The sequence below is a fragment of the Dreissena polymorpha genome, chromosome 1 (genome assembly GCF_020536995.1).
Source record: "Dreissena polymorpha isolate Duluth1 chromosome 1, UMN_Dpol_1.0, whole genome shotgun sequence".
Taxonomy (NCBI): domain Eukaryota; kingdom Metazoa; phylum Mollusca; class Bivalvia; order Myida; family Dreissenidae; genus Dreissena; species Dreissena polymorpha.
In genome coordinates this window covers 54548259-54562566 of record NC_068355.1, presented here as the reverse complement: position 1 = coordinate 54562566, position 14308 = coordinate 54548259, and the positions used below count along the sequence as shown (strand labels likewise).

General features: G+C 37.7%; 1 protein-coding gene across 7 annotated transcripts in view; it reads left to right on the top strand.

Moving 5' to 3' along the window:
• LOC127881481 (mucin-3A-like) overlaps window positions 1-12314 on the top strand; it is a 45670-nt gene extending 33356 nt beyond the window's left edge. For 6 of the 7 annotated variants that reach the window (XM_052429405.1, XM_052429411.1, XM_052429415.1 and 3 more), the window contains exons 2-4: window positions 6075-7425; window positions 8133-8480; window positions 9741-12314. In XM_052429405.1, coding sequence (XP_052285365.1) covers window positions 6351-7425; window positions 8133-8480; window positions 9741-9898 — 1581 coding nt within the window. In that variant the 5' untranslated portion in view covers window positions 6075-6350 and the 3' untranslated portion in view covers window positions 9899-12314. Of the gene's footprint in view, window positions 1-1452; window positions 2036-6074; window positions 7426-8132; window positions 8481-9740 lie in introns of those variants that run through there. The other variant, XM_052429391.1, reaches the window with a different exon arrangement.
• Window positions 12315-14308: the final 1994 nt, after the last annotated feature.

Below are 14308 nucleotides of genomic sequence, written 5' to 3'. Positions count from 1 at the left end.
TTCTTTATTCTTGAAGACATCTATTCACAGACTAATAACATTTTAATAAACTAGTAACTACCTGGTTGATAGAAAGGAAACAGTATTTACCGACGGCACGAAACCGTTACAATATTATATCCAGTGTTGTTTGTAAAATGCTATTACCAGTAAGCTCACGGGTGTGTCCCGTTATGAACAGCCACTTGAATACGCTTATCAGAAACGAGATTTGTCTTTTATAAGATAAACAGCTTAATAATAAACAAATAAAAATGAAAATATTTAAGCCGCTTTGTTTGACAAATATATGATTAACATTTAACTATAGTTTTAAATAGCTCTTTTCCCGGGGAACAACGTTTAAGCATGGCGCTAGAGAGACACTTAGAATTCGAATCACGGTTTTGTATGAATATGTGATTCATATGCATGTTTATCATCGTCTGAAAGAACACGTTATAATTATTCAGTTAAAGTGCTCTGCAAATAATATGCAGAACCGAATTCCACAAGGGTCGAAGATCAATCGAGGTTTGGTCCAATATTGCGTTAGGTAATGGGTATCAAGGTATCGAAAAACGATCATTAGGTCTCGCTGATGTCTGAACTCAAATTTGGCTCTAAGTTATCAATGTTCGGCCAACACTAATTAGTCGCAAGGTTTAGTTTCACCTGGTTAAAACATTATGCCACCTTTTTTGTACTGCAGCCATTCCGTCTTGCCACTAGACCGTGGAACTCTTTTCAGGAACGTCGTATTTACAATGGCGGAGTTGTTGTTAAGATAAATAGGTTTGCTCGTTAAAGCTTGCATTCATGGTTGTATGTGATCTCTTTATGAATGTTATTTAAAACAAATACACAAATAAATGTTATAAGTATTTCGAAACTTACGGTTCGTTTAAAATTAATCGTTTTTGTGCTGGGTTTTTTTTTGGCAGCATAATGTTTTTTTTAAAAAGACGTTACTTAATGTTTTCTTTATACAATTACCACACAATAATACAAGACATTACGCATTATATAATTGCATTACGGAAAAAATATCAATTGATAGATAGTTGATTGTGTTATGAGATATATGCATGAATCTGGAGACATTAATAAAACATTTAATACTTCAGACAGATGCACTCTGTAATATTGTAATTATCAATGCCGGATATTCAATTCACAAATATATATATATATTGTCATAATCACATGCAAATCGCAGACACTTCGCAACGTGAATCGGTGGCAAAGTTGTAGTTTCGATAGCAGAATGCTGGTTTTATGCGGGTCATTTGAATATTCCAGTGTGTTTAATAGGCATTTGTGGTTTGTAAGACACTGCACTTCAATCAATCGATAATGAAATTGGCTATTCAAAGGAGGGATTTCACTTTCGAGATATCTCATCGCGATTTTTAAGACAACGAGTGATGTGCAAATATTGACTATTGAAATTGACTGATGACCTTCTGATAAGATTTTGAAGTTAACATTTTGTTGTGGGCTAAACTGATATCGCAGGGCATTTATTTCGCAAACTCAGTGTATTAAAATATCTGAAAATAAATAACTTCAAGAATCCGTTAAGATACTCAATATAAAGTGTAAATAGTAGTTTAAACAAACGAATTTTTTAACATGGGAAGTCTTTTTTGTTTTCAAATGAAAACCGCCATTCTATTTATATGATAGAAAATGATCAGGTCGATTTTACGCGATGCGCGTATTTCAATCTACGCTGACAAGTGTGAACAAAAGTATTCTGAATAGCGGGCGTGGACAGGTGTGTGATAAAGATGTGCGATCTTTACCTTTGTACGGCTTAAAATACTCTTAGTGTGTTGTGGACTTTAAATACATTAAAGAATTGGGTCACGCGGTAACAGTTCTGTTTTAAAGACGTCTCTATTTTTCAACTTTTAAGTCTGTTTGACCGGACACATGGATTAAGTGTCAAGTGTACTAATATTTGGAATTTTAGATGTAAATGCGTGTAAGCAATGACGGATAGGAAACTAAACATAGACGTTTTAAAGCATGTACAAGTGACTAACAAGTGGTATGTTTTCGTACTGTATATTGTGTTATTGATAATTAGGACTGACATTAGTGCTTTCCTATTAATGAATAAATTACGTGCTTATAAGATGTATCCAATATTTGGTTTGTTTCATTTTAAACAGATTTACCTCTATTTACATTGCAAGTTTTATATATTACATACTAGTAATCGCATCATATTCCGTGAGATATACGAAGTGGTTTCCCGTTGAGGGTTGAATCCTTGTATTTTTCATGATTTATGTTTCTATGGCAACAATATAATTATAAGAATTTTAGTCATTTGAATTTTTCAATAAGATGTTTATGGTATAAGACAAATTGTATGCTGTACGATAGTCTGTTGTCTTATGTTATTAAACAAATAAATTAGGCTTCATTCTTAGCGATTGCCAAACGTCAATACTGTAATATTATTTTGAGATATTGATGTGTATGCATATATAGAGCATAGTAACCTGGGTAAGCACATCCAATGACGGTACATATTATAGCTATAGTTAGCTATAGCACGCCAATATTAACGTGGTACCGACTATGAAAATATTAAAATACCGCTACGATGGATAAATAAGTTTCTTTACTGGACGCGATTTTAATCGATCGAAACGTGCCTCACTAACAATACTGTTATTGTCTTAGTAAACTCGTGCAAAACATGCACGAACAAACTGAAAGCAAATACAGCAAACAAATCAATCATATAACTTATGCTACCGATTGCCATGTTAATGTTGTCCAACTGAATTAAACTTGCCAAATAATGTAATTTAATTAATTGTGAGTTAAGTCTAATAATTTTAATAGTTTGAAAGGTGAACTTTTAAGCTTCTTTTTACATACGACTACATTCGCTTATTTGAATGTTGATCAAAGGAAAACTATTAAAGAAATAGATAGAAGTCTAACTTATAGTTGAATGTTGCACAGAAAGAATTAAATGCGGTATTCCCACACGTCAGTTGAACACAACATTTAATTAGATGTGGTTAATTACACGCTGCTTTGTTATTGTTATGTGTATAAGAGTCGACTCGTGAAACTGAAGATGTTGTATACTTCCGGTGAACATAATGTATACAAAAAACAGAAGGCTTAGATTTTAAAAGGCAACCATTAAGTTTTTAACAAGTTTGCTAAATGTGTCATCCATTTTCGACTAAACGTGTGTCATCCATTGACATCTTGATTGGGAAACAATTGTTTATATACGATGCCTCGTGTCACCGTTGACAGTTATAATAGGATGTATATAATGCGAGAGGTAACAGTTGTGAAAACTTTCGACTTGTACCCTCGGGCGTTTTCAGTAAGGTTTATTCGGGACAATTTTCCATATTTCTGATAATTGTTTTTAGCAGGATTTCATCACGATTTATGAAATTTAGCGAATCGTTAAAGGGCGTTTTGAGTCAGTTTTATTTGTGAGTACGGTCTTTAATGTTCTAAATTTTTCTGTCAATTGTTTTTTAATGTTTTTTTTCTCATCCTTTATGAAGTTGATCGAGTCATTTAAGCACGTTTTGAGTCAGTTTTATGCGGGAATATTGAAATTGTATGTTTTTCTGCTCATTGTTTCCGCAAGTTGTCGTCATGATTCATGAAGAAAAGCTTTCATTTACAGCCTACAGCAAATACACAATGTTAATCAACAAAATCTTGTTGAAAACGTGTTTATATTTGCATTTGAAGCAAGCCAATAATTATTAATTGAAATGTGGTGTGAACTACTTGTAAACGATAGACCATTTCTTATTGAGCCTTAATGAACCGTAAAATAAAAATACTTTACCATATTCCTAGATATATGAGGTTGGCATTCAGTGTCTATTTCCCATTGAATTCAGAGCCCAGAATCCCCTTAAAAAGTCGTCATTGAAATACATTTGTATGAGTATAAAATTCGTATGCTTCGTGTCTATTTTTTGATAAGTCAATTTGATCCAAGATAAACCAGTTATATCCATCTTTCTTTTACCATGCTTTTTCTTTACAGCGGTATTGATTATATATGTACATGCACAGCTAAAGCCTGTAAAATTTTCCGGCATGTTGCACATAGTCAATAGCAAATATCATTTTCCACAAAGAGAGGCGTTTACTTTAGGCACTCTGCACGTAATAGATAATACCAGTTAAGCGTACTTTATCCCCAACAATGCTGAATTACTCTCCTATAAAATAGTTCTTCTTCAGTTACGGGTCATCCGACCATGGCATATTTTAAGCTTATTGTTCGCTGCAATTAAAGGTAAATATGCACTTTCAGCGATTTATTACAGGGGCTAGTTCGATCGTTAATTATTTGTTGAATGCCTCACGCCATTGATGGGTGGGTTACTGTAATAACGCTAATAATACCCGAACTTCATAATAATGGCCATGTACTGAAAATGTTGGGGTTTTATTGACAACGTGGCGCGTCATTTTTCAATAGGCCTACTGTTTGTTCAGCAACATTACCGCATGGAGTGCATATTTAGACTATAGGAGGAAATCATGTCGTTGGTATGTTTTTCTCTCAAAGGTTTATACTAGATTATTCTTCCTCTATAAGACTTGCGGGGTTTTCCCCGGACTATATATATATAAACGGTAATTCTTAGTATCACTTAATCTAGAAAATGATAGTTCTATTCCACCACTATCTCATTAGCGGTCATGAGGCGTAGCTCCTTTGTACCCTTACTCAGCATGGACTCACCACAATGTCGCATTGACTCCGCCATTTAATCATTGCTTAACACAATTTGTACTAACATATTCAGGGCATTTTCTCATCATTTTTGGAATAAGTTGTAAATTATAGCGTCACTTTACTCTAAATTGGGAAACAATTAAATTTTTAGACGTAAACTTTTTGAACTAGTTGCTTAAAAAATTACATAAACCTTTAGATTCTAACATAAATGCATCCGTAAAGTGAATATTTCAACTTTAAAATTCTTAATTTTTTAGATTAATCATCTCTAGTACTAAACATCAGAAAGGCAAACACAATGAAAAAAGATCCCTTTTGCCATTAGGAATATTTCCCAATAAAGGCTGTACAAACCAGCCAAGCAATCCCCTTTTAAGGGTGTTATTGGGATCTCCAAAACTTTTGGGAAAAACACATCGAATAGGTTGGTGCAAACAACGCTGATCCAACAAAAATGTATTTTTTGGACATAATTTGGCCGTAATTGTTACGTAACGTCATACAATTTGTTGAAAAGTCAGCACATATTCAGAATCAAATTATCTGGACTACAGTATAATTATCACTAAACATTTCACTTGACCTTCAAACAAGTTCAAACATGGGGTCATTGACTCCTGTTTGTTTTCCCTTAAAAGCTATTCTAATCCACGCCATCTTTATCTCATTTGTATACATGCTGGCTACATGTATAATTCATTTGATCTTCTTTAGACAACATAGCCGTGTACAGTGTGTTTTGTAACAGACATGCGAGTTCTACAATAATATATTTAAAGTGGCCTTTTCACAGATTTTGAAGTTTGCCATTAAATGCTTTATATTGATAAATGTAAACATTGGATCTTAAAAGCTCCTTTAAAAAATCAAGAATAAAATAAAAAAGGGAAAAAATAGCCGGTACTAGGGCTCGAACCAGTGGCCCGGAGTCCTGGAGTTAGTCTGAAGTAAAAACGCATTAGCCCTCTCGGTTATTCCGCCGGGTATACACAGTTTAAGTATTTTATACCTTATATAAGCAATCTTCGTAGTTTCGTAAATTTAAACGACAACAACAGAACTCTCCAAATTATTCAATCGTTTCGCGTTGCAACGCTTTATAATTTTTAGGTTTTCAAATCGTCAAAAGATACATATAATGGCTATAATGGCTATATTGGACTATGGTAAATGTTCAGTAATACTGTTTCCTCACAAATATCATAACTAAAACGAAAATTTGCGAATCTGAAACAACTTTTTTCAATTTTGTCAATTAACCAAACCGTGAAAAGATCCCTTAAAATTTTATTGGATTTTGTTCATGACGCTTATTGTTTTTTGTTTCTATTTTCAGTGTCAGGGCCGTCGCTCGACTCCATTCAGGCACTTCAAAACGGAATAACCTTAATAACTGAAACGTCACACTGTCGGGACATATTGTGCGGGAACACACAACAAACTGTTGATGGCATAAGCATCGTTAGCGACGTGTTTGTCTTCAGTTCAGGGTAGTCATCTTTATTCTCGACTTATGTTCAGTGAGAATGAAAACACCGTACGTATCACATGTCTGTTATAGTGACGTCACTAATTCGTGCGTTCATAAAAAGTCTGTGTACATGGTAATGAAATGCATTCACGCATTGTGGTAGTTGTGTTGTGCTTGATACTGAATGACGAGATTTTACTCATCCGTGCTAATGGAAATGGTAAAATTGGTATCGAAAGGGCACAGAAAACGCTTGAAATTAAAACGTATCTAAGGCATCTAAGAGAGCCTCGCGCCGCACCAAATACCATTGGCGGTGAAAATGAGCACGAAACGGGTAACACATCCAGCGAGAGAAACAACATTCCGAATTCTGATGCAAGTGAACATGGGGCCACGGTGGATGCATTAGAGGCCGGGACCAACAACACCAGCAGTGTTTTGTCTTTAACTAATGATACAAGTGCCTTAACAAATCCAACGAGCGACAGTTCTTTGCCTTCTCGCGGGTCGATTTCGTCATTTACGCAAACATCATCATCATCAACGACTGCAATATTGGCATCTGAAATCTTAACTCATATAGTTCATACACAGGTGATAACTGATACTACAATCCAATCAACATATATTGTTGGGAGCGGGATAAATATACTACCAACCTCGTCCAGTGTGTTCCAAGATTTCACCAAGGCGAGTTCATCCTCTTCTGATTCTGTGATAAATTCATCCGAAACGATACTTTCCACGTCGAATCCAACCACAACGAACTATGTGTCCACTTCATCATTCAGTGCAATACAAATGTCATTCTCCTCATACCAATCCCAAGAACCTCAGCAAACACCCGCAGCGCCTCTGCCAGACGTTCACAGCGTCCCATCTACGGTACCTCTACCCGCAACTCACACCATAAGCGCCTCTATTGTCCCCAGTTTTACTACAACGGCGCAATCTATAACATACTCAGATAAAACTTCCACACTCTATGATAAAAACGCAAAATTTAACGAGACAAATCGAACAGAATCTGACGGAAGTCTTTTAACGATTTCACCAGTGACAGGCGCTTCTAACGCCACCGCCCATTCTGAAGATGCCACTGCGAACAAGGAAGCGCCGGGTACAACACCGGATAGCAGGGACCAATTGTTTGACGCTTCTTTCGATGGAAGCGGAGACGTGTCCTCTCTAAACTTTGCGGAAACAACATTTGGTAAGTTAATACACGCGCTTTGCACCTAGGCGAACTGGGTCCAGTTTTTACTCCCGAAAGATGTGAATTTGATTGGTTGGTACCATAGCGGCCGACAGGTGGGGTTTCTGCTGGGCTCTCAGTTTTACCCGAACAAGACTACACCATATTGAATATTTTTAATTCTGGAATACATAGTTTAAAAAAACACCATATATACCGGTAAATCAAAATTCGTAAATAAAACATTGATCAATGCTATTGTGTGTGACCTTTTTTGATCATTTAACACGATCATGATTTTTCATGTTCTGTGCTGTCTCGTAAGTGCAGTATAGATTTGTACCCGAGACTGAAGATGATTTACTTTGGCAGAAACGCTCACATTTGAAATATTGCCTCACTGTTAAAACGTATAAATTAAACAAGTATCCCATAACGCTTAATCGCTTGTGTCAGAATGTATGCATGTTGTATTCGTCCGTATTTAATTTGATTTATAGTTACTTTTTGTAGGATATATCCTGTTAAACAACATAAAGAACAAATAATTTAGATTGAATAATTGATAAATAGGGCGTAGACAATATTGGTTTAGAAGCTGTTACGCTTTATTTCGGAAGGTTTATATCTACCTATGTGTTTATGTGTCTGTATTTTTGGCAGCAATTAAGATGTTTTTTGATTACGCCAATATTATCAAATAATAATTTTTGAATATATTTTAGGGACAGACTTCACAACAGACGATTCTCTTAAGTTCACGTCAACGTCATTTCAACCACCCACAACAGCAACTGCAGCAGCGACATTTACAACCGAACAGTCGTCACCATCATTGTCCTCTTCAGCATCACAATCGCCATCAACAACAGTCGCGTCATCGCCTACGATACATTCACATATAACAACACAGCCACCACCGACAGCTGGAACACCAACATCAATTACAACAGAGGCAACTTCAACACAAGAAACACATCCACCATTAACCACAACGCCAATGGCAGACTCACTACCAACGACGGCCAACAATACCGCATCGGTCTCAACACTAACGCATTTCGATATAAATGGTATGTTTAGTTTGTATATCATTATTGGGACTTTTCTGCCCTTTTAAACACAATTTGTCTTATATTGAGGTCGGTTAGCATACTCTCAATCTGGGCGATATGTATCGATCTGTATCGATCGAGGCGATAAACCATAACAATGTGCACATACTTAATGTAAACACTGACACATGCTCTTCTAAGAACAACGGTTTGGGGTAGAATGGACATAGAAAGTATTGTACGTGTATGTCAAAAGTCACCACAGTAATATGACCTAGGCTGGGATTCAGAACCCAGATTGTCAACACATTCATAACCTGAAGGTCGAAGAACATAATATAGACTTGTTAAAATAACTTCTAAGCGTAGAAATGTATACGGAGTAATAATGCCGCTATTAATAAATGCAGTTTAATGTTTTTCTGTAGGTAGCTTAAATTGTTCTCTACATCTTCATCTCTATGATTTCCTAGAGTGTATCCTTAATGTCTGGACTGACAAATTCTGTGCTCATTTTCACAGTCTCAAGCTTCTGATGATTTCTAAGCACTTTGAAGTGTTATGTCAAGTTTGTCTGAGAAATTACATGCTTACTTGTACGTTATTTAGTATGAAACTATATACATGTATTTTACGAGATATTCTGAAATTGTAATTTTTTACGTTATATTAACATTATAATGTTAATAGTTTTTTTACAGTCTCATATATTTAACGATCGATTGAAAGATGAATGATGATATTTTGCATATGAAACTAAGAGCTCTAAAGGTTTTGCCTTCAGTTTCTCGCCATATTCTGAGGCGCTAAACATAGTGAAATAATTCAAATCTTTTTGTTCCAAATAGTTACGACAACCTTGTCGATGGTACAAGTTTCGTATAAAACGCACAGGGGAAGTAACTGAAAATCAAGGAGTTTGTTTCTCAATACGAATAGCTTCCCTTTCCGCAATATATATATGCTGTATTTGTAGTTTCTGAATTATACACAGCCATTTAAAGGAGACGTTTACTTTAAAGAACGCTCATGTTTAATTTATATCAATTAAAGTGAGGTTAGATTGATGTTTGTTTGGTCTGAAATCACATGTCATGTAAGAATCGCCTTTAAACGAGCTAGTGTACATAGTTTAGCATTAAAAAAACATAATGTAACTTAATAATGCCAAATTTGCGTTGTTTACATTCGCATTATGCAAAATGCCTTTTTCTGTTTATCCCATACTCATGAATATGTGATTGTAAATTGAACGATAAATGTTTTGTTCTATTTTAGAAACATCTGTCCCAGATGGCAGCAGCAGTAAGTCAACCATGCCGTCTATAGGTGAATCGCCAACATCGACATCGGCTGTCACATCGCCTGAACACACCATGCTCATAACAACTGCAGAATCATCCCCACGCGCACACCAACATTCCAAGCAGCTTTGAAACGACACCGGGGTATACCCTCGAGCCAAATGCTGAACCAGTAAATCAAACGTACCACACACCAACTGGCGATGTTGTTACTACGAAAACAACGACAGTGGTTCCAACTAGCGAACCGGAAGCTGAACCCACCGATGAGCCTGTTCCGGAAGATAATGACGGTCATGGTGGTACAACTGAGCCAGAAGATACGTCGAGTGTCAAGCCGGAAGCAGACCCGGAATCAACACCCGAAGAAAAAGAAGATGCTGATATCCAACCTGAGTTCAATCTCGAGGCGTTCGCTGAACCCGGTCCCGATTGGGAGGTCGCAAAGTCGTCTGGAGAGAGGCGTGGGAATTTCACGTGTATTTTTTCGGCTGTGTTTCGCTGTGCTCGGACTATATTGTGTTCTAAGCGTGATCCGGTTATGGTACATGGAACATTACTGAGCAGGAACTTCTTTGTAACGTTACACCTCCATGTCATATGCGTTTGCGTCCTGCGAGCGACGTACTTGCTAGTGGACGCTTACAACTCGTTGAGCTTGTTTCCAGCGGTAATAGACTACTTTCTGTACAGTACAGTTTTCCCGTGTATAACCTCATCGTTCAGTATTCTTTTCTATGCGCTTCTTTTGCCACACGTGTTCGCATCATGTCAGCGAAAGTTCAGAAACTCTGGGTGCTCATCGTGATAACTGTAATACACTTCACCTTATCCATTGCCACGGACATTGTGGTGGGACTATTTTCTACCGCGCCTATTCTTCTATTTGTGTGCCAGGCAGTGTTCATTGTATGGGGCCTTCTTATGTTTATAGGGTACCTCGTAATATTCCGTAAACTTTACAAAGGGGCAGTCAAAAGACAACGGGCCATCAAAAGCTCGTCGACGGATCGCCTTAACAGCTCCACTCCAGCTCTATATAGTGATAAATACGAGAAACATAAGTACACATTCGATCTTGCTGTAAAAATAACTTTCGCTTCAGCGTTTTTTCGGAGTAGCAATAGTAGGGTTTGAACTTTACGGGATGTTCGGTGTATACGGAGTTTTGCGAGCCGTGTCGAAGCCCGAACCGTGGCCATGGTGGACCTATCATTTCATTGTGCGCCACTCTTGAACTACTCATGTGCTCCAGCATAGCGTACGTTGCTAGTCAGCCATTAAAATACGCGGCGCGTAAAGACCGCAATAGACTGTATCCTTATTTATTACCGTGTAACATGTGCTGTTGCAATGACACCATGAACCAGTCGTACGATTCCAGTACGCAAGACATTGGTTCTGATGTTGACAATATCGGTTGGTTTAATAAATTCAAAGCAAAGAGGCATTCATCCGCGCTCGCACCGTATCCTCCACACACGTCGGAAAAATATTCAGATCCGGACGCCACTCTGCTTGTCCGAAAAATAAAGCAACCCAAACCGTCCATGTTGGTTGTAGAAGACGGATTTGTCCCGAATTAGACGCGATGACGAAATACTACCCTCAAATCAGTATGAAATTGACAGCAACTCGCGTTCATCGTTGTCCAGCGGTTTGAACATTCCTCGGGGAGCGGGTGCTGCGAACGTAGACGTCGTGAATTCGGTAGTGAACTGGAATTTTAACAGTGAGGTACAGCGCGCGGGTTTCGGAAACGACAATATACACAGTTTTCTCATTTAATGATTATATTATACCTCGCGCGAGGATCAGCTATATAGTTCCGGCGAGATCCATCCGCCGGCCAGTGACGACGAGACCGACGTAGATATTGTGGTCACCGACATCGACGCAAGTGACGAGGAGACTTCCGGTCGCGCGGCGTATCCAGAGAGTCCGAAATCCGGCAAAAGTGGCGAGATCTTCCGTCCGCTTTCGATGATCGATCTTGCAGCCAGCATGGAATCAGAACTGGACCGTGCGTTCCACACGGGCGGTGTCGATAACGTGGATCTAGAGGCCCGTAGCAGTCTGCCGCCGTCCCTGGACGACTACAACTCGGACGCTTTCAATGAGCCGATGTACGATAGTTTTGTAATGACGACAAACGTGTTTCGCGATGACGTCACTGGTGCTATGACGTATGATTCGGACTCAGAGCAGACGAAGGCACAAAGTGCTCGCTTGCTACACACTCCGGTCCGTAGGTGCGCAAGTGACGGGAAGCCTTCGACGCCCAAAACGAGACGGGTCGAGAATAACCGCTATTATTCGCTGTCCAGTGTGGAAAGTGTAGGAAAAGAGGACGAATCGTTCGACTGCACCTCAGACTTTAGATCGAAACTGAACTAAATTAAGGGGTGTCTTCATTATTTGCATACTTTAACCGATATTAATTCATCAAATGGTATTTTTCATTATGTTTTACTGTTTATTCGTTTGTTTGAATTATTTTTTTGCATTTGTATTTTATCAATGTACAAAACGATAAATTATCTATTTACATTGGCTTGTTTTTTGGTGTCATTGTTATTCTGAGGTACTTGAAGCAATCAGAAAATGTGTACTTTATACTATATCGTACTATCTTTTTTATCTCAGATGTCCGTCCGCCCGTCCATTCATCTTATAGTCAGTCTCTGGCAACTGTTCAATAGTATTTCCAATGTCAAAGTTATAGATGAAAACCGAACAACTTACTTGCTTATCGACTGCCTGTCTTAGACAGGTTATCAGGGATTCAAATAAAACACACGTTCATTTGATATGTCAATATAAGTTTTGTTAAATTGATTTGTGGGCCTTTATGTACTTACAGTGTAATAGATATTTCAGTTTGTTCAAAAATACTTTCCCGGTATAACGCATGTCAGAAAAGTCATGTGTCACGGGTGCAATTGCATTACGCGACGTACGTCGTATCATGTTATTGTTGTATCATATTTAGATAAGTTTACGGTATGTAAAAAGAAACAGACGCGTTCAACCTTTTTGTCGTTTTATTTTTCAATCATGTGCATTGTATTAAGTAAACCATAATATTTTCCAAAATCGCGTATGCGATTATTACTACGACAAATAGTAACGAAAGTCAATAACAGCGGGATAAAGTGTGGATTTACGAAATCGCTGAACAGCTACTTTGTTGATAACAACTGCGCCAGTAAGACGTAAAGAATGTGTCAACATTATAAAACAAAGGAACCCGATCACCAGATAAGCCAAGGTTAATTGGTTATTAAAATCGAAACTACCGCCATTGTCTATCCGTGTATTCAGCGTTTTACACTGATTGAACTGCGTGGAGTGTCATATTAGTTATTAATTAGTTTCACTTTAAAACTAAGGAAGATTGGGTCGACAAAATGCTTGTTGTCCTTTCGAATATAAGTAAAAACATACGTAGATCATTTTTGATTTAAATAACGAAGACATAATGTAGCAGTATCTGAAACGAACAAGTGCCTCGTTAAGTGGACTTAAAATGTGTTACGTTGTTAAGTTTTGATTTTGTGAAATGTTCGATGAATGCTCACTATCGACTTGATAGCGTGAGTACAAGAAGTAACATTTACACAGACAGATAAAGGGTTGAAATACCTTTTCAAATAAGCTACTTCTAACTGATTTAGGCTAAATGCGTGTCTCCGCCTTCAGCAAGTAGTTTTTAACATACTTTTATAGTGCGATTCTGAAACTACCGACAACGTGTATGTAATATTATATTGGAGTCACGGTGTAGAAAAAACATGATCAAAACGGCGTTTGACGTCAAAAACCTGGCTTCAAGTTTAATGGTAACCCCAGAGCGGCGTCCGCCTACGGTTGTGAGTAAGCTGACCACATGCGCCTGTTCGGAGAAACGTGACGTACAATTTTACTGCGAGGAGCATGACGTCATATTTTGTCGCACGTGCAAATATAACAACCACGTGCACTGCAAATATCAGACGTTAAAGCACGTCGCACACGGTATCTTAACAAATGATAAACTCTACCAAACCACAAAAGAACTGGAAACACTTAGAACAGTCTTCACTAAACTTAAAGAAAACCGCAAGCTGTTAAACATACAGCAAAGGAAAGAGAAAAGAACTATGACCGAATTGACAAAGAAATGCGAAAAAGACCCCGTAAGAGGAGACCTCAAGAATGAAGTACACAACTCGCTGAAGCTATTCACATTAACGGGGAAACTTGTATCGTTGGAAACGAGCAGAGATTTCAACAGATCGTCGACAACATTGATAATTATTTGAAGATCATGCAAGAATTCATCGACGTGAAAGACGAAGTGGGAGTCTATATAGTGCACCACATATCACAGAAAGAACTCTCAGCAATAAAAAGTTACATGAACTTGATCGATGAAGACCAGAGTAGACACATCCTTCCTCAGTTGCAGTCTGCCGTGTTCGGCACCATATGGATACTAATCTTGGGAACGTGAAAATGAGCCGACAGATCCACGTGAAGCTTCCAGAAATATCCAATACC